Genomic DNA, 22982 nt, shown 5'->3' with positions numbered 1-22982 from the left:
TAAACGTACATTATAATCCCATATTTTTTGCTAGAGTTGAGAATAGGACTAAAGGTTAGTCACAAGTTAGGACTTTCTTCTTCTGAACATTAAAGGAGATGAAGATTCTGGATAAGGAGGTGCGGGTGTGGGATGTCTACACGGGTCTGGAGTCAACTGTAAAGAACCTGTTGACCTCACTGAGAGCTGTCAACGAGCTGCAAAACGCTGCTGTGAGAGAAAGACACTGGCAGCAGCTTATGAACACCACTGGGGTACGATGCTATCTCTGCTGCTGCTGCACAGTGTCTCATCTGATTTAATAACGTCTCACACTATGATCATGTTCTGCCCTGTATACTTGCCTCTCTATTAAGTTTAATTGTGTTCTTCTGGACTTTACCATCATTCATCTGTCCTTCACTGTCCTGCGCAGGCCTGTATGAACAGCACAGTTCAGTGAACCCAGTTACCCTGATCACACTCATGGTTGCTGTCTATTCTTTTTGGTCATCAGGTCAGGTTTGTGATGGGAGATAGCACCACTCTCGGGGACCTTTTGGAATTACAGCTTCATCGTGTGGAGGATGAGGTGAAAAACATAGTAGACAAGGCTGTAAAAGAAATGGCCATAGAGAGGGTGAGAAGCATAATGAACAACCATCAATAAGCAGTATTTTTTTAAATACCTGTGATGGCAGACATCACATTTTCAAAGACATTTCTGTTTTTGCTCAGGTGTTGGCAGAGATAACTCAGACATGGAGCATTATGTCATTGTCATATGAGACTCATGCCAGTACAGGAATCCCTCTGCTCAAAGCAGATGAGAACCTAATAGAGACACTGGAGGACAACCAGGTGAGTTTGTGCTGATTCTCCACAGCATGTGATGTAAAGTTTCTAGTAGTTGAATAGATACACCACACTGTACCTCGTTCGATTATGGAACATTTGGCTTGTTTGTGTATGTATCGTTCTTGCAGACAATCATGTAAATCTTCATGTTTATGTCTGTTCAGGTTCAACTGCAGAACATTCTGATGAGTAAGTATGTGGAGTATTTCCAGGCAGAAGTGAGTGGATGGCAGAGGAAGCTGATGGTGGCTGACCTTGTCATCTCCTCCTGGATGTCTGTCCAGAGGACCTGGGCCCACCTTAACAGCATCTTCACCAACAGCCATGACATCCGCTCCCAGCTGGCCAGTGATGCAGAGCGCTTCCAGGGAATACACACTGACTTTCAGGTAACACATGTACTGTAGAGCCTCTCTATACAGTAAATACAGTCAACAACCTCCCATAGTAGTAGTACTTTGTATCTCCTGCAATTTGTTCTTCTTTTTCTTTGCCTCTCCTTTCACCCAGAGCCTGATGGCTGAGGTGGTGCAGAACAGTAATGTCATACAAGTGACCAACCAGCATGGCTTCCAGGAGAACCTGGAGGCTTTGCAGCAGCGCCTGTCTGTGTGTGAGAAGGCTTTGGCCGAGTACCTTGAGACCAAGAGGCTCACATTCCCCAGATTTTATTTTGTCTCTGCCTCGGACCTGTTAGAAATCGTCTCCAAGGGCACACAACCCAAACAGGTGAACAAGCAGGCATTTTACACATGGGAACACAAAAAGAGAGATACAGCATGTTATTGTTGTATGTTATTGTATGTTGTTCTTCAGACCCTGTCTTGTGTTTTCCAGGTGACCAGACACTTGCTGAAGCTGTTTGACAACATAGCAGATCTTCGCTTCAAGGAGTCAGACAGACTTGAAGGAGATGAGGAAGATGGAGCGGCAGTGGCCATAGGCATGTACAGCCGTGAGAGAGAATATGTTCCATTCTCTGAGCCATGTGTCTGTGAGGGACAGGTACTGAGAAACTACATTTTCTTTCTGTGTGTACAAATACAAGTAAAGTTATAATAAACAACATCCTCTGTGTCGTTTGCAATGTTTACAGTAATTATTGTTTTATTTTACAATGTTTTTCTTCAGGCAGAGTGTTGGTTAGGTGCCTTGGAGGGTACTATGCGCTGTACTGTTAGGAAGGAGATCCAGGAGGCTGTAGCTGCTTATGAAGACAAACCACGAGACCAGTGGCTCTTTGACTACCCTGCACAGGTTTCACAATTGATAATCTGTGCTATTACTACTGTATGAACAGTGTAAACATGCACATTATAGCTTGTCTGCATCTGTTTCCCTTCTCTACATAGGTGGGCCTGACTGGCAGTCAGGTGTGGTGGGCAACAGATGTGGGCATTGCCTTTGAGAGAGTGGAGGAGGGATTTGAAACAGCCCTTAAAGACTACAACAGAAAACAGGTAGCGCTAATACACCAGAGTAAGATAATGTTAAGATGTTTGCACATGTATGTTTTGGTTGTTTCAATGATCTTTACTCTATTTTCTAGATCACGCAGTTGAACTCACTGATCCACATGCTGCTTGGAGATTTAACTCCTGGAGACAGACAGAAAATTATGACTGTCTGTACTATTGATGTCCATGCTCGAGATGTGGTCGCCAATCTCATAACTCAGAAGGTAATGCTAAAAAGAAAAGATAAAAGAAAAACGTTGAAAGACACTTTAAACAAACAAAGTTACTTTCCTGTTTGTGTTATGTGTCTCTTACTGCAGGTGACAACAGGTCAGGCCTTTGCATGGCTGTCCCAATTACGCCATCGCTGGGATGATGAAACCAGACACTGTTACATTAACATCTGTGATGCCCAGTTCCAGTTCAGCTATGAATACCTGGGAAACACTAACAGATTGGTCATCACTCCTCTCACTGATAGGTACAGATCAACTTCAGTTATACACGGTGTCAAAGATGTTGCTTTAAAGGCAGAGGTGGCATCTGACCTTCGTTTAGACAGGGCGAACACAGACAGTAATCGATTCCCTGTCCACCAGCAGTTAAAGCACTTAACAGCTGTGTTCAGTGAAAGTAGGTAGCTATCATGCAGATACCTCTAATATAAATAGTAATTTTGAATTTATTATATTAAACCATGAAATCTCAGTTTTTTAATCAGGATAATATTATATTGCACATTATAAATGTGTTTTCAACCTTTTTTCTGTTTGTTCTGATAGATGTTACATAACCCTGACACAGTCCCTCCATCTGACTATGAGTGGTGCCCCATCTGGCCCAGCTGGCACTGGTAAGACAGAGACTACTAAGGACCTTGGACGCTCCCTTGGCATCATGGTATATGTGTTCAACTGCTCAGAACAGATGGACTACAAGGTAATATGGACCGTACAGCTGTTCTCTCCAATGTCTACAGTATATCACAATTACACAGTATTGCCAATTTCCACTCTTCTGACTCTGACCTGAACTCTTTTTTTTTTTTTTTTCACACTCCCCCAGTCTATAGGCAACATTTACAAGGGTCTGGCTCAGACAGGAGTGTGGGGATGCTTTGATGAGTTTAACAGGATCTCAGTGGAAGTCCTATCTGTGGTAGCTGTGCAGGTCAAAACTATACAGGACGCTGTTCGCAACAAGAAGCAAAGGTAGATGTGTAAATAATCACGTGCACCTTAAACTGTCCATGTAATTAGCCTTTTTTCACTAATACAGTTTATGAGTGCTCTGTCATTTGTATTATGTGTACATAGATTCTATTTCCTGGGAGAGGAGATTGAACTGAAGCCAACAGTAGGAATCTTCATCACTCTGAACCCAGGTTATGCTGGAAGGGCTGAGCTTCCCGAGAACCTCAAGGCTCTATTCAGGTCTGATCAACAGAGGGAATGTGGCCCTATTAAGTGTGAAAGTTAACAACTGTTAATGGTGCTTTAATAACTGGTTTAACTGCATTAACTGTTCAGGCCCTGTGCCATGGTGATCCCAGACTTTGAGCTCATCTGTGAGATCATGTTGGTGGCAGAAGGATTCATAGATGCTCGTCTGCTGGCACGCAAATTCATCAGCCTGTACACTCTTTGTAAAGAGCTGCTGTCCAAACAAGTATGTACATTAAATTATATTTGTCAACATGCAGAATATGTCCAGTTCTTATTCATATTTTATTACAGGTATGTCTCTTGTACTGTATTGAAACATAACTGAATGTAAAATATTTTTATGCATGCCTCCTTGTTTATTGATTTATGTATATCTCTCAGGATCATTATGACTGGGGCTTAAGGGCCATTAAATCAGTCCTTGTTGTAGCAGGATCTTTAAAGAGAGAGGATCGTAGCAGGCCTGAGGAGCAGGTACTTATTTCACTGGTTTCTAGTAACACACAAAAACATCTTATCTTGGAGGACATGAACAGTTGTGTACAGTCATTGGATAGTGGTTTGTAAAAATTTGAGTGCATTGCCATTTTCATTATTTTCTTTAGGTTCTGATGCGGGCACTGAGAGACTTCAACTTGCCTAAGATAGTGACCAACGACGTGCCCATATTTCTCGGGTTGATCAGTGACCTGTTTCCTCAGTTGGACGTTCCCAGGAAGAGAGACCCAGAGCTGGAGAACGCTGTTCGCAAGTCAGTCAGTGAACTGCACCTGCAACCTGAGGAGAACTTCATACTTAAGGTTTCTCATTTGAACATTTCTAAAATAGATGTGATCTTTTCCTCCGTGACAAATTAGAATTCTGTTTTATCAGTATCACTATAAAAGAGGAAAATGAAAGTAACGTTTTTGTGTCTAAAGGTAACCCAGTTGGAGGAGCTGCTGGCTGTCAGGCACTCTGTGTTTGTTGTTGGCGGCGCTGGAACTGGAAAGAGCCAGGTTACAAATTTTTAACTACTATGTTCATGAAACCACAATAGTACAAAATAATCATTTTCAGTTTCTTCATGTAAGAGGTGACTTGTAGCCAATAACAACAGTGAGTGGTTTGTTTTTCATCAGATATTAAAGACTCTCCACAGAACATATTCAAACATGAAGATGAAACCTGTATGGTATGATATCAACCCTAAAGCAGTGACCACAGACGAATTGTTTGGATACCTGCACCCTGCTACCCGAGAGTGGAAAGATGGTGAGAGAGAATTTAATAAGCAACAAATAATGAACCAGTCTTTCCTCCAGATTTTGGGTCGCTGTTAAGCAGGACGTATTTTGTTGCCAAGAAACTAATTTACTCCTCTCAGGACTCTTGGGATTAATTAAAATGTGTTTTTCAGTTTCAGAGTTCTTTGAGAACTCTTGTTTGATTTGAATGATTCCATTAAATAAACTTTGCTTTAGTACCATATTAAATGTTCTTACAGTTTTAGCCCTACTGGTCTGGTACAGCACCAGAACAATCTAAAGAAGGTATACTAAAGTATTAGTCTTTCCTTCAGGTTTGTTCTCGTCTACCATGAGAGAGCTGACTTCACTGTGCCACAATGGACCTAAATGGATTGTTCTGGATGGAGATATAGACCCAATGTGGATTGAATCCCTCAACACAGTGATGGATGACAATAAGGTCACAGTTCCCTTGAACTTTTTCTTGTTTTCCTTCTGCCAATGATACAAGGTTTTACAAAACAAGAATTTGTGAATACATGTTTATCAGTGTCACTCACTTTACATTTTGCAGCTGATATATTGGATCAAATTCTAGTTTCATGTTTCTTTTCTGTGCAGGTTCTGACTCTTGCCAGTAATGAGAGAATCAGTTTGTCCTCCTCCATGCGTCTCCTCTTTGAGATCTGTCATCTGAAGGCTGCTACTCCAGCTACTGTATCCAGAGCAGGAATATTGTATGTCAACCCACAGGACCTTGGCTGGAGCTCGTAAGACACATACACAAACGAACACACACATTTAAAACCATTGAATTTTATAAACAATGTATTCACTTTTCTAAAATTGTATGACAGGGCTGTTTTTACTGTGTTTTCAGTTATGTGACAAGTTGGATAGACACCCGACAGGCCCAATCAGAGCGGGCCAACCTCACCATTCTGTTTGATAAGTATGTGCCATACTGTCTGGAGCAGGTCCGCTGCAACCTGAAGACCATCACCCCGATTCCAGAAAACAGTATGGTGCAGGTGATGTTTACTTTGCTTTCATGCTTATTTTGTATTAAGAGTGTTAATCAGTGTACCACTTACCTTTATATTATCATTTACATTGTCGAAAGGAGCAGTGTTTTACTGTGTACTGTCTAATCAGATGTTACATTTCTATGTTTTGCTTAATCAGACGCTGTGTTCCCTGTTGGACTGCCTGCTGACAGAGGACAACACTCCGGTTGACTCTCCCCGAGAACTTTATGAGATCTACTTTGTCTTCGCCTGCGTCTGGGCCTTTGGAGGGGCTCTTTTTCAGGATCATGTGTGTGGTGACTGGATTATTTCTTGATTAACTCAGTTTTATTGCAATGCATTATTTCATCAACTTTTGTTTTCCCAACACCTGAACGACAGTTAAATGACTACCGTGCGGACTTCAGTCGCTGGTGGACTAAAGAGATGAGAGCAGCGAAGTTTCCCTCCCAGGGCACCGTCTTTGACTATTTTATAGACCCTGAGACTAAAAAGTTTACTCCCTGGAGTGAGAAGATGGTGCCATTTGAGTTGGAGCCAGATGTACCATTACAGGTACTAATTACTGCACATTAATTCACACACTAATTCAGATCTCTTAAACAATGATGTGATGTCTGTTTCAGACTGTGCTAGTCCACACCCCAGAAACCATCTGTCTGACCTATTTCATGGACCTGCTGCTCCAGAGAGGCAAGCCTGTCATGTTAGTGGGCACTGCAGGAGTGGGCAAGACCATTTTGGTATCTGATAAAGTCTCCAAACTGAAAGAGGATTTTATGGTGGCCAAAGTCCCCTTCAACTACTACACCACGTCAGCCATGCTGCAGCGTAAGAATCAGAAGAATGAGAAGAAATGGTTCTAGGATGTTAGTGCACAGACACTCAGATTCTACAATGTCTTTTCACTATTGGTGTGATAGATGACATTAGGTTAGGATTAGGATAGGTTAGACTTTATTTATAACTAAATTGCCATGGTAGAAAGAGTTGCCGATGTAGCTGCACAAAATAACTCTCAGGAAAGACTTAAAGTAGAATACTGTATTTCTTTTGTCAGATGTCTCTGCCCTATAATAAATATTTTGTACCTGACTACGTGAACAGTGATTTAATTGCACAGCACTGGTTATAATACAGTGTATTCTCATTTCTAATCTCTTTCTGTTGTACAGCTAAGAAGCACTCGTCTCCAATTCACAGATTTTCTGTGTTGTGAATTTCCTGTCATTTCGATGTCATTTTCCTGAATTGTTTTATGCATTATATGGGCAGGCGTCCTGGAGAAACCACTGGAGAAGAAAGCTGGTCGTAAATTTGCTCCACCTAGCACTAAGAGACTCATCTACTTCATAGACGACCTCAACATGCCAGAGGTGGACGTTTATGGGACTGTTCAACCTCACACACTCATACGCCAGCACCTTGATTACAACCACTGGTAAGACCTATGGACACACATGGTATGCATGTACTGTGCAGGTATTTGGTTGTCAGGTTGAATTTAAATGAACAGAATCTTTCCAGGTATGACCGACAACGACTGGTTTTGAAAGAAATACACAACTGTCAGTATATCACCTGTATGAACCCAACAGCTGGAAGCTTCTCTGTCAACCCCAGACTACAGGTGCAGACATGCATATACACAGACATGTACAGTACATACCAAATTTACACAATACTATTATCAACGTGGCTCTTGCTACGAATATTTGAGGCACTTCACAAAGTGGCTGTGGTAAATAAGTCTCCCTGCTTCCATTTTAGAGACATTTCTCAGTGTTTGCAGTACATTTCCCTGGAGCTGATGCATTAGCCACCATCTTCTCCAGCATCTTGTCAGCTCACTTCCTTCAAGGAGGATTCAGTTACGGTGTTTCTCGCTCAGTGGGAACTCTCATACAGGTACAGTGTTATTGCAGCATTGGTCTAAAGTAGAATAAAATTTTAATCTTTACTTAGATCCATGTATAGATCAGTTTCTGTTTGCCGATCTAACCAACCATTTCTGCATCCAACTATCTTTTGATTTTGCCCATCCAGGGCGCTATTTGTCTGCACCAGAAAATCAGTCAGAACTTCCTTCCGACAGCGATACGCTTCCACTATATCTTCAACCTGCGAGACCTCTCTAACATCTTCCAGGTAACACACATGTAATCAGTGGTTATTACCACATGTAAAACGCAACACTACCTAAAGTCACTTTGTTGTTGGGTTAAGACTCACACTTGGGGTAATAATAGCCTCAAGTATGAAGCTACATTTCCTCTTTTCTGGCAAATAAACTAAAGTATTAGATGTCTGTAATCTATGTGATGTGTAGGGTATTCTGTTTGCCCTGCCCGAGTGTATTCGTTACCCAATGGAACTGGTTCATCTGTGGCTCCATGAGAGCTCCAGGGTTTACTCTGACAAACTTATGGAAGAAAAAGATGTTGAACTCTTCAACAAAATCCTTCTGGACACTGGCAAAAGATATTTTGAGGTAAGAAACAGGAACATAACTTTATGTTCAAAATGTTTAAACTTTAACAATGCTAGGCAACAAATGCCCTTTTCGAGTCAACAGTGTGGTTGATCCAGCAATGTAAAGAGCACAGATGTTTTCAGGCAGTCTGTAAAGTTGAGAGTTTAACTCAGAATGGAGGGTCTATTTCTAGCCATGTGAAGATAGGTCCTAACTGAGGAGTGTTTAATGTTTCCCTATTGTTTCAAATCTCAGTTTCTGCCAATTTTCTGCAGGGAATAGACGAATCCATCTTTATCCACCAGCCTTTGGTGTACTGCCACTTTGCTCAAGGTGTAGGAGAGCCTCGCTATCACCAGGTAGACATATTGATTCACATACAAGCTAGTGAGAGCTGAGCAGATGCTGGTCTGAATATTGTTTTGCTCCTTTCAAGCTCCTATTTATTCTTTATTAACTGTGCTTTTAAAATTGGATGAGTTCATATTTTTTTTACTGTGATCAACTTAGTACGTGGGTACTGCAGTCATGTATAATCTTTCAGGGGGAGGATGAATGCATATGTCATTACTAAACGAATTACCTCTCATTTCTATATTGGCTGTGAAATGAAATTAATCAAATCAAGTATTGATATGATCTTAATTTCATTACCTATCTGGAAGATACAGTACCACATAGTGACTAAGACACTGTGTCTCTTACTGAACAGCAGAGTTCATTTGTTTATTTTCCTGTCTTGTCAGGCTTCAGACTGGGAGAAACTCCAAAAGATACTAGCAGAGGCCCTGGAGCATTATAATGAGCTGCATGCTGTCATGGACCTGGTCCTGTTTGAAGAAGCTATCCAGCATGTGTAAGACACACACAAAGCCAAACACATACTGTCTTCTAACATACTGTACACAAGGGTATATTTATAAAGACGATACAGACCATATATACACAATAAATTCTAGGGTTTGTGTTTAGGTGTCGTATCAGTCGTATATTGGAGGCCCCCTATGGTAATGCCCTGCTGGTGGGGGTTGGAGGCAGCGGGAAGCAGAGTCTGTGTCGGCTGGCTGCCTTCCTCAGCATGCTGGAAGTTTTCCAGATCACTCTGCGTAAAGGTTATGGCATAAATGACCTTAAGGTAAGCATGCACACCCGCATGCTAAATAAATACAAAATGCCATTACATGTTATTTGTAGTATTGTTTTTTTCTGGTCTTTCTTACGTATTATTTCTCCCTTTTCTGCAACCCTCATCTTCAGAGTGATATAGCAGCATTATATATAAAAGTGGGGGTGAAGAACATTGGGACAGTCTTCCTTCATACCGATGCACAGATTCCAGATGAACGCTTCTTGGTGCTCATCAACGATATGCTGGCCTCAGGTTTGGCTACACTGACTTTGGATGACTGACTTCTCTAATAAGTAAAGCACTGGGTAAAACTGCTATTGTGAAATAGAAAGAATGGGCATACTTTTAAGTAGGGACACCTTTGAATAATATAATCAAGCACAAATGGTATTAAATGGCATCAACAACTTAACAAATGGCAACTGTGGCCTCATATCAATAGATACAAACACATATTCTTAGTCTGCATTGATTGTGTCATGTAGGGGATATTCCAGACCTCTTTAGTGATGAAGAAGTGGATATGATAGTGGCATCCATCCGAATGGAGCTCAGAGGTTTGGGACTTATAGATTCCAGAGACAACTGCTGGAGCTTCTTCATTGAGAGGATACGAAGACAGCTCAAGGTTTAAAACATAATTTATTATGGAACATTAAACCACACAAGTCATGCTGTCAGAGTATAACACAATACCTAGTTTATTTAAACACTTTTTTATCTTTCACTGCGCTTTTCATCCTTTCTTCATGACCTTTCACGACCGACTCTTTGCTCCAGGTCGTCTTGTGTTTCTCACCAGTGGGGTTCACATTGCGGACACGTGCACGGAAATTTCCGGCTCTGGTGAACTGCACCGCAATTAACTGGTTTCACCCCTGGCCTCAGCTCGCATTGCAGTCTGTCAGCTCTACTTTCATAGAGAAGATACCAGGACTGGAGGTAAAGGCACAATGACGATAGAAGGGTGTAGTACATAAAATACATATTTTGTTAAGTTTTATTAAGAGAAATGTGCTTACTCGAATGAATTGGTACAAATATAAGAATTGAAAAAATCTGTGTGTATGCTCACCCAATGCAGCCAAACGTGAGAGCATCTATCAGTGCGTTTATCTCCTATGCCCACACTAGTGTTAATGAGGTGAGTTATTGCAACACACTCTGGATGATAACCACTCCTGACATCTTTCTCTGATACCATCTCTTGGTCTCTGTTTAAACCTACAACACCCAGGTGAGTGTCAAGTACCAGCAGAATGAGAAGCACTTCAACTACACCACCCCAAAGAGTTTCCTAGAGTTCATGAAGCTGTATGGCAACCTGCTGGGCAAAAAGCGCACAGAACTGACCCAGAAGATGGACAGATTAGAGAATGGCCTACAGAAATTGCTGTCTACTGCGTCACAGGTCAGATAGCATGCACTGTACTGATTGTGTAAGTTATCAGCTTACCTGGAAGTCTATCCAATACAGTAAACATGCTTTTTTATTTTCTTGTTTTTCCAGGTGGAGGATCTGAAAGCTAAGCTAGCGTTGCAGGAGGTGGAGCTATGGCAGAGAAACTCAGATATCGAAGCTCTCATTGCTAAGATAGGACAACAGACAGACAAGCTGAACCAAGAGAGGGCTGTGGCTGATGCTGAGGAGCAAAGGGTAGGATTTGTGTGTTGGTCTAGTGAATCTAATCTAGTTATACTCAAAATTATGTTTGAATTTATTTAGATTAAGGCATTTCTAATATACAGAATAAAAGTCCATTCAGAGTACATACAGTATGTAGATGACTTCGGCCTTTTTTTGGTCATTCAGGTGGCAGCAATTCAAGCTGAAGTCACCAAACAGCAGAAGGACACAGAAGAAGACCTGGTCAAGGCTGAACCTGCCCTACAGGCAGCCAATGCAGCCCTCAATACCCTCAACAGAGTAAAACACTGGCACACAAAGACCTAAATCCTTCCACCGCAATTGCTTTATTTTGTTCCATTCAGTTTACTTTACACTTAACCATCACAAGCTGTAAATAAACAACTGAAAAAACACATGACTCTGTCCCACCCCTCTGTGTTTGTCACTCAGTTGAACCTGACAGAGCTGAGGACGTTCCCTAACCCTCCAGCTATTGTCACCAACGTCTCAGCAGCTGTTCTGGTGCTACTGGCTCCCCAAGGCCGAATTCCCAAAGATCGCAGCTGGAAGGCTTCCAAGATGGTTATGAGCAAGGTGATTTTTAACGGTGATGGCTCAGAGTGTTCTTTAGATTAATGCCTTGCTGCCTCCAAGCCCACATGTCAATCACAAAAAAGCCAGAAACAGATAAACAGATATTTTGGTATTGCTGAAACAACATTTAAATGGATTTGCTGTTTTATTCCCTGTCTCTGCCACACAATCAATAATGGACATGCATTTACTGTATAGTGCATATCATATTTATTATAAATGTGTATTTAGTGCTGTTCTTTTCTTTGTTTTTAATATGTTTTGCTGACTGCTTAATAACTGCTTAATATTGTATGTATTTTACCCTTAAGTCTGTGCTATATGGTTTATATATATATATATATACATTTTATATCGCATGTGCTTCTACCATGTTGTGAAACCAAGTGAAACTGAACAAGAGCTTTTAAAAAACATTGTGTTACATTAGATAGTTGCAAATACAAGTTGGATCAGACCAGTTACTAAAGACACAGGATCACATACTAATACCATAATAAATAAATGACTAAGGTCCCACTGTACTGTACAGACATTGTAATGAGACACCATCTAATCTGCTCATCTTTGCACACAAATGTCCATCCAGGTGGATGACTTCCTGCAGGCTCTGGTGAACTTTGACAAAGAGCATATTCCCGAGGCCACCGTAAGGTGTGTGAAAGACGAGTACCTCAGTGACCCAGAATTCAACCCTGACTTTGTACGACAGAAATCCTCGGCTGCTGCAGGGCTCTGTGCCTGGGTAATCAACATCATAGGCTTCCATGAGGTACATATATATGCAGCAGCTGTCGCACGTATGAAGTCTCAAACCAACTGATTGTGTGATGTTTTGTTGTTTTACATGTTGTATCTTCTCTACCTAACGTTTGTGCTGCCTTTGATAGATTTTTGTAAGTACTCTACTTTATATCTTATAGTTCCTGTCTGTGTGTGTGTGTGTGTTAGTTTTATTTCCTCAAAATTCTTAAACAGTTTTTAGAACTATGTGTCATTAATAATTGCAGAGTTCATATCATATTTTATTATCTTTAATTTCTATATAATACAGAGTGGTGTCGCCTAAATAATATGTTTGGGCAAAATGAAATTTTTTGTGTGTGCGCATGCGTGCGTGCACGTGCATTGTCTCTCCAGGTGCTCTGTGAGGTAGAGTTGAAGAGGATGCGTCTGTCTCAGGCCAATGCTGATCTGGCTGAGGCTGCTGAGAAACTAGAGGCCATCAGGAAGAAACTGAGTGTGAGTCTGCTTTAAAGTCTCTGAGGCTTCCTTAGTTTCTTTTTTCGTAGTTTATTTCCTCTCTTATGCTTCATCTGTAAATACTGTATGTGTTATCTGCGACTTGCAGACTGTTAGAGAAGAAAGGCCATTGTTTGTTTGTTTCTTGTCAAATTCTGTCACAACACTTACTGAAGGCAAGTGTTTTTTTTTAGCTAGTCAAACATTTCACAATCTGTATTGTACCTTTAATTGTATCATCTACCAGTTATGTTTACATTTTTCAATTTAAACTGTTGCATTTTCTCCAGGAACAAAGGTTTTCATATTTTGCCTCTACGTTTTCTCTAGGAGCTGGACAGCAGCCTGGAAACTCTCACAACAGCATTTGAAAAAGCCACATCAGAGAAACTACAGTTTCAGGAAGAGGTCAACCGTACCAACAAGACAATAGAATTAGCCAATCGTCTTGTGAAAGGGCTAGAGGTGGGCACAGCTGCGATCAGTAGGGGACTGATTTGCAGTATACCAATAATACACATACTTTCTCCTGCATATACCTGTGTGTGCTCTCTCTATGTGTTTTACAGAGTGAGAATGTCCGCTGGGCCCACTCAGTGGCTCAGTTTCATGAACAGGAGAAAACTCTGTGTGGGGACGTCCTTCTAACTTCAGCCTTCATCTCTTATGCTGGCTCCTTCTCCAAGAAGTACAGGAGAGAGCTGCTGGACAACCTCTGGATGCCTTTTCTGCGCAGCCAGAAGGTCAGTCTTAAATACACTTAATACATTCCTTATAAACTATCCTACAGTGAAGGTCTGTAGAAGTATATCTACAACATCTATATAAAAGTCTGCTTAAAGTTATGTCTCCTGTGTAAATCTGCACATTTTTCAATCATATTTTAGTTTGCTGATTTCTTAATTTCATCTTTTGATTAGATGCCCATCCCCATGACAGAGGGCTTAGATCCAGTGTCAATGCTGACTGATGATGCGACAGTAGCTCAGTGGAACAATGAAGGTTTACCAGGCGACAAAATGTCCACTCAGAATGCAACCATCCTCACTAACTGTGAGTAGTGGCATTAAATCACATCAACAAAGGGATGGAAGTGCTGTTCTCATAGTCATAGAAACTCTGAGGTGCTATGTTTGCCTCGTAATGCTGACAAATCTCCACACATGGCTCATGTGTTTTTGCCTCAGGCGAGCGCTGGCCTCTCCTCATTGACCCTCAGCTGCAGGGCATCAAGTGGATCAAGAGTCGCTATGGCAGCAGTCTCAAGGTTATCAGTCTAGGACAGAGAGGGTGAGTGTCTTCTCAATCAAATTTGTTAAACTCTATAATATATACATAATAAAACATTTTCAGCGAATATGGGAAAGTTTTTACAGTGAAGCAGCTGCAGAATGTGTTAAGTTTACTTAGCACCATTCACATACAGCACGCAATACGCAGCTGTAATAAAGTGCAGCCTTGACGCGTTTTACTCTGAGAAAACTGTTATGTGTATTTTTAAATTAAATTTTATTTTATTCTATTAATATTGAATATTATCCAGTTATGTAGATGTGATAGAGCAGGCAGTAGTGGCAGGGGAAACTGTCCTCATTGAGAACCTCGAGGAGACCATTGACCCTGTTATTGACCCTCTGCTGGGACGACACACAATCAAGAAGGGCAGGTAACACACTGACAGAAAAGTGGGCATGTGTACACACAAAACAACCATCTGTCCCTGTTTGTTTTCTGCTATTCTCTCATGTTTTACCCCTGCTCGTGTTTTTTTTCTCATCGTCTCACAGTTGTATAAAGGTTGGGGACAAGGAGTGTTTCTTCCACCCAGGCTTCAGACTTATCCTCCACACTAAATTGGCTAATCCTCACTACAAGCCAGAAATTCAGGCCCAGACAACCCTCATCAATTTCACAGTTACCAGGGACGGACTGGAGGACCAGCTACTGGCCCAAGTTGTGAACCAGGAGAGACCAGACCTGGAGCGTCTCAAGGTGAGGAAAATTAGTGGCCGAGGTCTTTTTTCCCTTCTGAGTGAACAGAAGTCTGTCTGTTCATGTACCTTTTTATTTCTGCATCATAGAATACCAGTGTTCTCTGGTTTCTAGTCTCAAGTTTGTTCTGTTACCACATTATCTGATTCCCAATGTCCAATAACTATCAAAACGACCCACGCTACCGCATGCAATGACAGCCTGTTTGTATGAACTCACTGCAGAGTGAGCTGACCAAACAGCAGAACCTGTTTAAGATTGAACTTAAGCTTCTGGAGGACGAGCTTCTGACCAGGCTGTCTGCTGCGGAGAGTAACTTCCTAGGTGACAATGTGCTGGTGGAGAAGCTAGAGACGACCAAGCACACTGCTGCTGAGATAGAGATGAAGGTAACAGGGTGAATGTGTGTGGATTGTTTTCATAGCATTGACTGAAATATTCAGTAATACTTGTTTTTATCTGTCCCATTCATTAGCATATTCATATTTACTCCTGCTACCTTTATTTGTTGTATCTCGTTCTGTTTTTTTCTTCTTTGACTACTTTCTATCCCTCATTTTCAGGTAGTAGAAGCAAAGGTTAATGAGGTGAAAATAAATGAAGCCAGAGAACACTATCGCCCCGTTGCTGTCAGAGCATCTCTGCTTTACTTTATCATGAATGACCTGAACAAGATCAACCCCATGTACCAGTTCAGTCTCAAGGTAACCAGATGAGACAGTAAAGAACTGATTCACAGTAGCAGAACCAGATGTTTATACAGTATAATAAACAATATTAACAATAAATAGTAAATCATTTTAAAAAAGCAGTTTCTACTAAATCTATCGTGACTCTTGTTCTCAGGCCTTCAATGTGGTTTTCCACAAGGCAGTGGACATGGCGGAGGCCTATGTGGACGTGAAGAACAGAGTAAACACACTAATAGACTGTGTTACCTACTCAACCTTCAACTATATCAGCAGGGGACTTTTTGAGAGAGACAAGCTCACCTTTACTGCACAGCTAGCCTTCCAGGTGCGTTTGTGTCTCTGTGTCAGTGTTGGAGAAAGTGGCTTTTTTTCCTTTACTGTGTTCTCCCTCTTTCAGTTGCTCCTGATGAGTAAGGAGATAGATATGCGAGAGCTAGACTTCCTGCTACGTTTTAACATTGACCACAGCTATGTGAGTCCCATAGACTTTCTGTCCAACTCAGCATGGAGCGCAATCAAGGTACAAGTGCAAACACGGTGACTAGCTATTATTGCTGGCTTATAGAAACACGTGGCGTCATACATGGGAATCCCTTCCTGCTGTCCCTTGTCTTTGCCCAGGTGATGAGCTTTACTGATGAGTTTCGTGGTCTTGATCGGGACATTGAGGGCTCCCCTAAACGCTGGAAGAAGTTGGTAGAGTCGGAGTGTCCAGAGAAGGAGAAGTTTCCCCAGGATTGGAAAGGAAAAAGCTCCCTGCAGAAACTTATCATGATGAGAGCCTTAAGACCAGACCGCATGACCTATGCTGTTAGGTGTGGAAGATTTTTTTTTCTTCTTCTTGTGGTTATATATAAAATCTTCCTGATTTCCTCATAAACTTACATATATTTGCATATTACTAGTAAATGTCTTCTTACCCCATCCTCTTTTCTAGGAGCGGCTAGAGGATTTTTGTAATTGGTAATATGTCTTTTCTGCTCTCCCTGTTGGCATAATATAGGAATTTTGTGGAAGAAAAGCTTGGGGTGAAGTATACAGAGGGCAGAAAGACTGAGTTTTCTAAGTCCTTTAGAGAAAGCGGTCCAGCCTCTCCTGTGTTCTTCATCCTCTCCCCAGGAGTGGACCCTCTTAAAGATGTGGAGTCTCTAGGTATTGTGCACAAAGTAGCTGCAAACATGCACAGACTGGTCATCTACACACTCAAGTCCTCATGCACTTATATCACACAGTTCACTACTCCCACAAAGTGGTATTTTCATGTTCAAGAAGTGTTGCATTGCTGGGTTTTAAAAAGTCATTGCTAAACAATTAAGTGATAGTAGCACTGTAGAGAAGAAATGATGTGTGTAAGAATATATGTAAGAGTATTTTCAAATGTAAACAGTAATAACATATTGCAAAAGTAATTCAGTCTGTCAACATATACAAAATTTTATTACTGTGTGTTCCCAGGAAGGAAGCTGGGTTTCACCATCGACCTTGGGAAGCTTCACAACGTGTCCTTGGGTCAGGGTCAGGAAGCTGTGGCTGAGGTTGCCATGGAGAAGGCTGCCAGGGAGGGCCACTGGGTTATATTACAGGTTTGACTGCAAGAAAGATGAGTTTAATTTGAATGTTTGGATCGATTGACCAAGTGTTTTATCAGCAAGTCGTTTAGACTTTCTGAGAAAATGTGCTGCTGAAACACTAAGCTTGCTGTAAAGCTCACTTTGTTGCCATCTGTACTATACCAGATTTTAATGGTGGGTTTATCATCATCTCCCTGCAGAACATTCACCTGGTTGCCCGATGGTTGGGTTCACTTGAGAAACTCCTGGAGCGCTTCTGTGAAGGCAGTCATCCTGACTACAGAGTGTTTATGAGCGCTGAACCAGCACCAACACCCCAGGAGCACATTATCCCACAGGTAGAGACGCAGTGTACCCATGCAATAAGATTACCTCAATTAATCCTGGCACTTAGCACATGCACATAATGAAGGTACGCTGCTAGGCGTCTTTCCTGCACTTACATTGCATTTCTGCTACAATGTTCACCAAAGTTAAGTCATTAAATACCGTACACACCTAAAGGTGTCTTATATGTTTTTATTGGGAATTCTGGAAACAGGGCATTCTGGAAAATGCTATCAAGATCACCAACGAACCTCCCACCGGCATGCATGCCAATTTGCATGCTGCTTTGGATAACTTTGACCAGGTGAGTATATACTCTCCCTGCTTTGCGCTGATATTCCTCAATATTCTTTATTTATTCATCAATTTATTGCTCCCCTATAGGATATCCTGGACCAGTGCAGTCGTGAGCAGGAGTTTAAGACGATCCTCTTCTCTCTGTGCTACTTCCATGCTTGTGTGGCAGAGAGAAGAAAGTTTGGTCCACAGGGTTGGAACAGAAAGTATCCCTTTAACACTGGAGACCTGACAATATCTGTTAATGTCCTCTACAACTACTTGGAGGCTAATGCACAGGTTGGTGTTGTTGGTGTGAGTGAATGAGTTGGTGCATAACTGAGTAAGTGAAAGAGAGGCGCGTGTGTGTGTGTACAGGGTGTGTTATGTTCCACAACATTAAGAAAATTAAGACACTGGCAGTGAGTTTCATAAAAATTTCAATGGTGAAGGTGCCATGGGAGGACCTGAGGTATCTGTTTGGGGAGATAATGTATGGAGGACACATCACTGACGACTGGGACAGACGGCTCTGTAGAACATATCTAGAAGAATACATGCAGCCCAATCAGGTTTGTATGTTTATTGGTGAGTAGACACAGACAGAAAACAGAATTATAATCCTCCACAAACAGCTGTCAAGTTAGGACGATAGTGACTTGACATTGTTCTAATTTGAGCTGTTTCTGGAGCAAATACAAAAAAATAAATGGAAGGAGGTTTTTTGGAATTTGTCCTCTGCACACCGCCACAAATTTAAATAAAACGACTTTCAGCTTTCAGAAAGGGGACTGACAAATGTGTGGCATTAACCATTGAGGAATTACGGTTCCATCTTCATAGATTTTATTTCATTTCGGGGTCTATCGTAGCCACTACCGGACACACTTTTGGCAGTTCTGTGTTTTGTATTGAGTTATTGTGTTAGGGTAAAGTAAAAGGTTTGTTTGTTTTCTTACTGCTCCATTTTCCTAGTTTGACCGGAAGCTTGCTTTGGCTCCTGGATTTGTTGTCCCCTCCAACCTGGACTATCAGGTAATACATGTGTTTGTGGGAACACTTTCTTTACCAAGTTTACATGTCATAGACCATTTCTCTGATGTAAACAGAAATATAACTGCACCCTGGTGTGTCAACTTGTAAATAGTGGGTTCAGTCCACTGTGAGTAAAGAAAGATTGAAGTTTCAGTGCCCACAATGCTAGTCCATACAAGTACTGCAATAAACGCACGCATCATTTTTAATAATTATTTAAAAAAAAATTTTTCCCACTTCTACAGGGTTACCATAATTTCATAGATGAGATGCTGCCCCATGAGAGCCCAGTGCATTATGGGTTACACCCCAATGCAGAAATTGAGTTCTTGACAGTGACGTCCGACAGTCTTTTCCACACTCTGCTGGAGCTGCAGTCTCCTGATGCTGTGATGGGTGAAGGAGTCTCGCAGACACTGGAGGAGAAGGTAGCTACACCTACATGTTCGGTTATTTTTTTCTTGACAGGAAATCCAAGATATTTTTTTAGCTCTAGCACTGAACAACTTCTAATCCCTTCTTCAACAACTTTGGCCAGTTCCCTTCTTATGTTTATAGTCATTACTGACTCCGCCTTCCTCCAGGTCAAAACTATTTTAGATGAAGTGTTGGAAAAGCTACCAGAGGAGTACAATATGTCTGACATTACCTCCAAGACAGCTGAGCGGTCCCCGTATATCCTGGTCTGCTTCCAGGAGTGTGAGCGTATGAACACACTCATCTCTGAGATGCGGCGCTCACTCAAGGAACTCGACCTGGGACTCAAGGTAGTGTATGCTTGTACCGTTCCCTGCAGTGCATCCGTCAACATCTCACTATTATCAAATTCTATATTAAACCATCATCTCACTGCAGTAATGTGAATGTTCTGTCTCTGTCAAAGGGGGAACTGGCCATTTCCTCTGAGATGGAGAAGCTGCAGACAGCCTTGTTCTTTGACAACGTCCCTGACACCTGGACCAAGCTGGCATACCCCTCCACCTACAGCTTATCTATATGGTGTGTATGTGTGTGTCTGCATGTTCAGAGATGTGAATATGGAAGTACACACACTAATAATCAGCCAACAGGTGTCAGGACACAGCTTGCCACTCAGAGTACCTTTACTGATCTCTGTCCACCGTATTAAAACCACCAGGTGAAATTTAAGTTATGACTTATTGGGGCATTTAAGTGCAGCAGGTGTTGTTCCAAAAGAATCTATTGAATAATATATTTAATACACTTTAAACTAAGTTACCTGTACACAGTATTAATGCACTCACCTGTAGAAAATCAAGTACTAATGCTAGATATAAAATTAGCTCTTGCCTCTTTGTATGTGTGTGTGTCTATCAGGTATAACGATGTGTTGCAGCGTTGTAAAGAGTTGGACAGCTGGACACAGGACCTGTCTCTGCCCAGTGTGGTCTGGCTGTCTGGACTTTTTAACCCACAGTCCTTTCTCACTGGTAGGAACACATTTGTGCATAAAGGAAAAATAAGACCTAGGCACATTTATTTTCTTGCTCTGTCTGCTATTTATTAATCCTTTGAGGTTTTCTGATATTCTTGCTTTTTAGCTGTGATGCAGTCTCTGGCACGTAAGAATGAGTGGCCCCTGGATAAAGTGAACTTGACAGTGGATGTGACCAAGAAATTTAAAGAGGAGTTTAACCAGCCTGCCAGGGAGGGTGCATACGTCTATGGACTTTACATGGAAGGTGCTGTAGTCACACTACCTGACTCTACTTATTCAGCCTTGTGGCATTAACTGACTTGACCAATGATCATCTTATTAATCCTGGTAATCCTGTTTTCTTTTTCCTTTCTACAGGTGCAAGGTGGGACACTCAGGCTGGGGTAATCACTGAGGCCCGTCTCAAGGAGCTGACCCCCGCCATGCCCGTCATCTCAGTCCGAGCTGTGCCCAATGACCGTCAGGAGACGAGGAATATCTACGAGTGCCCACTTTACAAGACCAAGATCAGAGGACCCACATATGTATGGACGTTTAATCTCAAAACTAGGGAGAGGCCAGCTAAATGGGTGCTAGCTGGTGTGGCTCTGCTGCTAAGTGTGTGAGAAGGAGTTTGGAGGGTTAGGGGCTAAGAGTTGTGTCCCACTTGCACACAGCATCACATAAGCTGAAATTAAATGTGGGAATGTGGGATCTAGTGGTTTTTACCTTTATTTCTTCCAGTCTAGTAATAAATCACAAGACTTAAATTGTCAAAATGTGTCAGTGAGCAGTTCTTACAAAAACTAATAGAATAACATTTGTTTCTTCTCAAAATGCACTTCATCTTCAGTCATTTAGGACACATACTTTGTCCTGCACTCAAAGGCTCTCTGCCACATTTTAACCTTAGTAAAATGCCTTTCAAAATATTTACATCTATTTTAAATAATATTTGTATATTAACAATGGATCAATTCACTATTTGTAGGGTTCTCTTGGAGTGATGTCATTGTTTAGATCCACTTGTAGTCTTCTATTTCACAGTTGTTGACCTCGTATGAGCAGATTTTGGACCAGCTGTCACTGAACTGTACATATATTGTAGTGAATGATAATTTTGCAAACATGAAAGTGGGCAGGTGACTTGCTAGTGATTCCTTATAAGATAGTGTTCTGTGAGAGTTGTAGGAGAAAATAAATAAAGTAACTATTTATTGTAGCTATCAAACTAGTTACCAGATTCAGACACCTACAGGTTGCTGAGGGACCCAGGATACAGCATACATCAGTGATAAAAAGTTAGAAGTTGGGCACCATTACCCAGAGTCATTATGATAGTTAGTCTGGGAACAATAAGTGTCTGTACAAACTTGTAGGACATGAAATAGTCCATCCATAGAATATCTGGGGTATTTCTGTCTGTTTCATTGTGCTGGTCAAACCATCAGGCTGATACTAATTCCACAGTAATAAAGAGTAAAGGATCTCACAGGACACAGGATCATTTTACATTTGAGATTTTTCCCTTTTTATTTAATTCAATATCAGAGTAATGAGGTGGAGAATGTTTTGGTGCTGAAGCTGGTTCAGTGTGTTCAGTTAACTTCCTCTCAGGAGCCCCAGCAACACCAAAGGCCCTGGAGGAATCCTGCTCCTGTTTCAAGAACAAGTGATGTATATGGATCCTTCCCTTGGACTGTAGCCAGTGTCACAAACTCCAGTTACAGCACATGTCTAAATAAATCTAGATTTAGATGAGTTAAGTGCCCTGACTGAAGTCCACTCTCATGTCTGCAGCAGCCAGTTAGCTTAGCATATTGTCACTAAACGTTTGGCAAGAAAGTAAATAAAAGTCTCTCCCAAAATGATTCCTTAACTTACTTAAGTCGGCTGAGTCACAGGTGATTACTGCTATCCATCGTGTGGTCATCTTCCTGAAGGTAGCCCTGCAAATACTCTGGAACATCTGGGTGTTTGTAAAAATAAAAAGTATTATTAATATCAATGTTATTATTAACAGCAACACTTAGTGATACACATGCAGCTGTCTTTGAAAGTCCAAAGCTCACCTTTTAGTAACAGCAGCAGCTCAGGTGGTGGAATAAAATAGGAAAACAATAAGTGATGGTTAGTAATTCGAGGTGATGTATGTGTGAGATTACACAGTATGAACAAGAAGTGAACCATAGTGTTTGTATGGATAGTAATACAGAATATTGTCCTCTTACCTTTTTCCAACATCATGTGAACAGCAGCAGCTCAGGTGTAGATTAAGATCAAATATTTCGTAAGACAAGTCATTTTATTAATAAAGGATTTTATGTGGATAAACTATACTAGAGTAGAATATCATACACGCTTTCCAAAATAATCTGCAAAACTTGAAGTATTTTTAAATTTCACAGTTGTCAATTGATTTTCTCTCTTACTTTTTGCACAGTGTGTGAATGTCAGCAGCTCAGGTAATGACATATAAATAGATCAAGATAAAACAAAGGTTAGTATAACTAAACAGAATTATCTAAAGTATATTAATGAACACATGTGATAAACAGAATTTACACAACATACATTAATGTTTGGA

General features: G+C 41.2%; 1 protein-coding gene across 1 annotated transcript in view; it reads left to right on the top strand.

Annotated features, from left to right (window-relative positions):
- Window positions 1-21094, top strand: part of dnah9l (dynein, axonemal, heavy polypeptide 9 like) — a 31861-nt gene extending 10767 nt beyond the window's left edge. The window contains exons 26-92 of the mRNA XM_026374703.1: window positions 96-254; window positions 497-619; window positions 718-840; window positions 1002-1226; window positions 1348-1566; window positions 1675-1842; window positions 1969-2094; window positions 2190-2297; window positions 2387-2518; window positions 2615-2775; window positions 3077-3233; window positions 3360-3505; window positions 3611-3727; window positions 3824-3962; window positions 4121-4213; window positions 4345-4539; window positions 4660-4737; window positions 4861-4993; window positions 5301-5428; window positions 5590-5738; window positions 5849-5999; window positions 6154-6285; window positions 6378-6551; window positions 6623-6827; window positions 7272-7437; window positions 7524-7626; window positions 7767-7904; window positions 8043-8144; window positions 8326-8487; window positions 8745-8828; window positions 9216-9325; window positions 9442-9604; window positions 9727-9850; window positions 10084-10226; window positions 10379-10540; window positions 10683-10742; window positions 10836-11009; window positions 11109-11255; window positions 11412-11525; window positions 11679-11822; window positions 12412-12594; window positions 12713-12718; window positions 12963-13064; window positions 13395-13529; window positions 13634-13807; window positions 13985-14117; window positions 14252-14354; window positions 14608-14730; window positions 14852-15056; window positions 15281-15445; window positions 15620-15760; window positions 15903-16073; window positions 16146-16268; window positions 16370-16563; window positions 16752-16900; window positions 17204-17331; window positions 17520-17657; window positions 17861-17950; window positions 18031-18222; window positions 18375-18494; window positions 18898-18957; window positions 19203-19385; window positions 19542-19724; window positions 19841-19956; window positions 20296-20408; window positions 20520-20660; window positions 20774-21094. Coding sequence (XP_026230488.1) covers window positions 96-254; window positions 497-619; window positions 718-840; window positions 1002-1226; window positions 1348-1566; window positions 1675-1842; window positions 1969-2094; window positions 2190-2297; window positions 2387-2518; window positions 2615-2775; window positions 3077-3233; window positions 3360-3505; window positions 3611-3727; window positions 3824-3962; window positions 4121-4213; window positions 4345-4539; window positions 4660-4737; window positions 4861-4993; window positions 5301-5428; window positions 5590-5738; window positions 5849-5999; window positions 6154-6285; window positions 6378-6551; window positions 6623-6827; window positions 7272-7437; window positions 7524-7626; window positions 7767-7904; window positions 8043-8144; window positions 8326-8487; window positions 8745-8828; window positions 9216-9325; window positions 9442-9604; window positions 9727-9850; window positions 10084-10226; window positions 10379-10540; window positions 10683-10742; window positions 10836-11009; window positions 11109-11255; window positions 11412-11525; window positions 11679-11822; window positions 12412-12594; window positions 12713-12718; window positions 12963-13064; window positions 13395-13529; window positions 13634-13807; window positions 13985-14117; window positions 14252-14354; window positions 14608-14730; window positions 14852-15056; window positions 15281-15445; window positions 15620-15760; window positions 15903-16073; window positions 16146-16268; window positions 16370-16563; window positions 16752-16900; window positions 17204-17331; window positions 17520-17657; window positions 17861-17950; window positions 18031-18222; window positions 18375-18494; window positions 18898-18957; window positions 19203-19385; window positions 19542-19724; window positions 19841-19956; window positions 20296-20408; window positions 20520-20660; window positions 20774-21021 — 9456 coding nt within the window. The 3' untranslated portion in view covers window positions 21022-21094. The remainder of the gene's footprint in view (window positions 1-95; window positions 255-496; window positions 620-717; window positions 841-1001; window positions 1227-1347; window positions 1567-1674; window positions 1843-1968; window positions 2095-2189; window positions 2298-2386; window positions 2519-2614; window positions 2776-3076; window positions 3234-3359; window positions 3506-3610; window positions 3728-3823; window positions 3963-4120; window positions 4214-4344; window positions 4540-4659; window positions 4738-4860; window positions 4994-5300; window positions 5429-5589; window positions 5739-5848; window positions 6000-6153; window positions 6286-6377; window positions 6552-6622; window positions 6828-7271; window positions 7438-7523; window positions 7627-7766; window positions 7905-8042; window positions 8145-8325; window positions 8488-8744; window positions 8829-9215; window positions 9326-9441; window positions 9605-9726; window positions 9851-10083; window positions 10227-10378; window positions 10541-10682; window positions 10743-10835; window positions 11010-11108; window positions 11256-11411; window positions 11526-11678; window positions 11823-12411; window positions 12595-12712; window positions 12719-12962; window positions 13065-13394; window positions 13530-13633; window positions 13808-13984; window positions 14118-14251; window positions 14355-14607; window positions 14731-14851; window positions 15057-15280; window positions 15446-15619; window positions 15761-15902; window positions 16074-16145; window positions 16269-16369; window positions 16564-16751; window positions 16901-17203; window positions 17332-17519; window positions 17658-17860; window positions 17951-18030; window positions 18223-18374; window positions 18495-18897; window positions 18958-19202; window positions 19386-19541; window positions 19725-19840; window positions 19957-20295; window positions 20409-20519; window positions 20661-20773) is intronic.
- Window positions 21095-22982: the final 1888 nt, after the last annotated feature.

This window comes from Anabas testudineus, chromosome 17, assembly GCF_900324465.2.
Source record: "Anabas testudineus chromosome 17, fAnaTes1.2, whole genome shotgun sequence".
NCBI lineage: Eukaryota > Metazoa > Chordata > Actinopteri > Anabantiformes > Anabantidae > Anabas > Anabas testudineus.
This window is presented reverse-complemented; position numbering and strand designations above follow the sequence as displayed.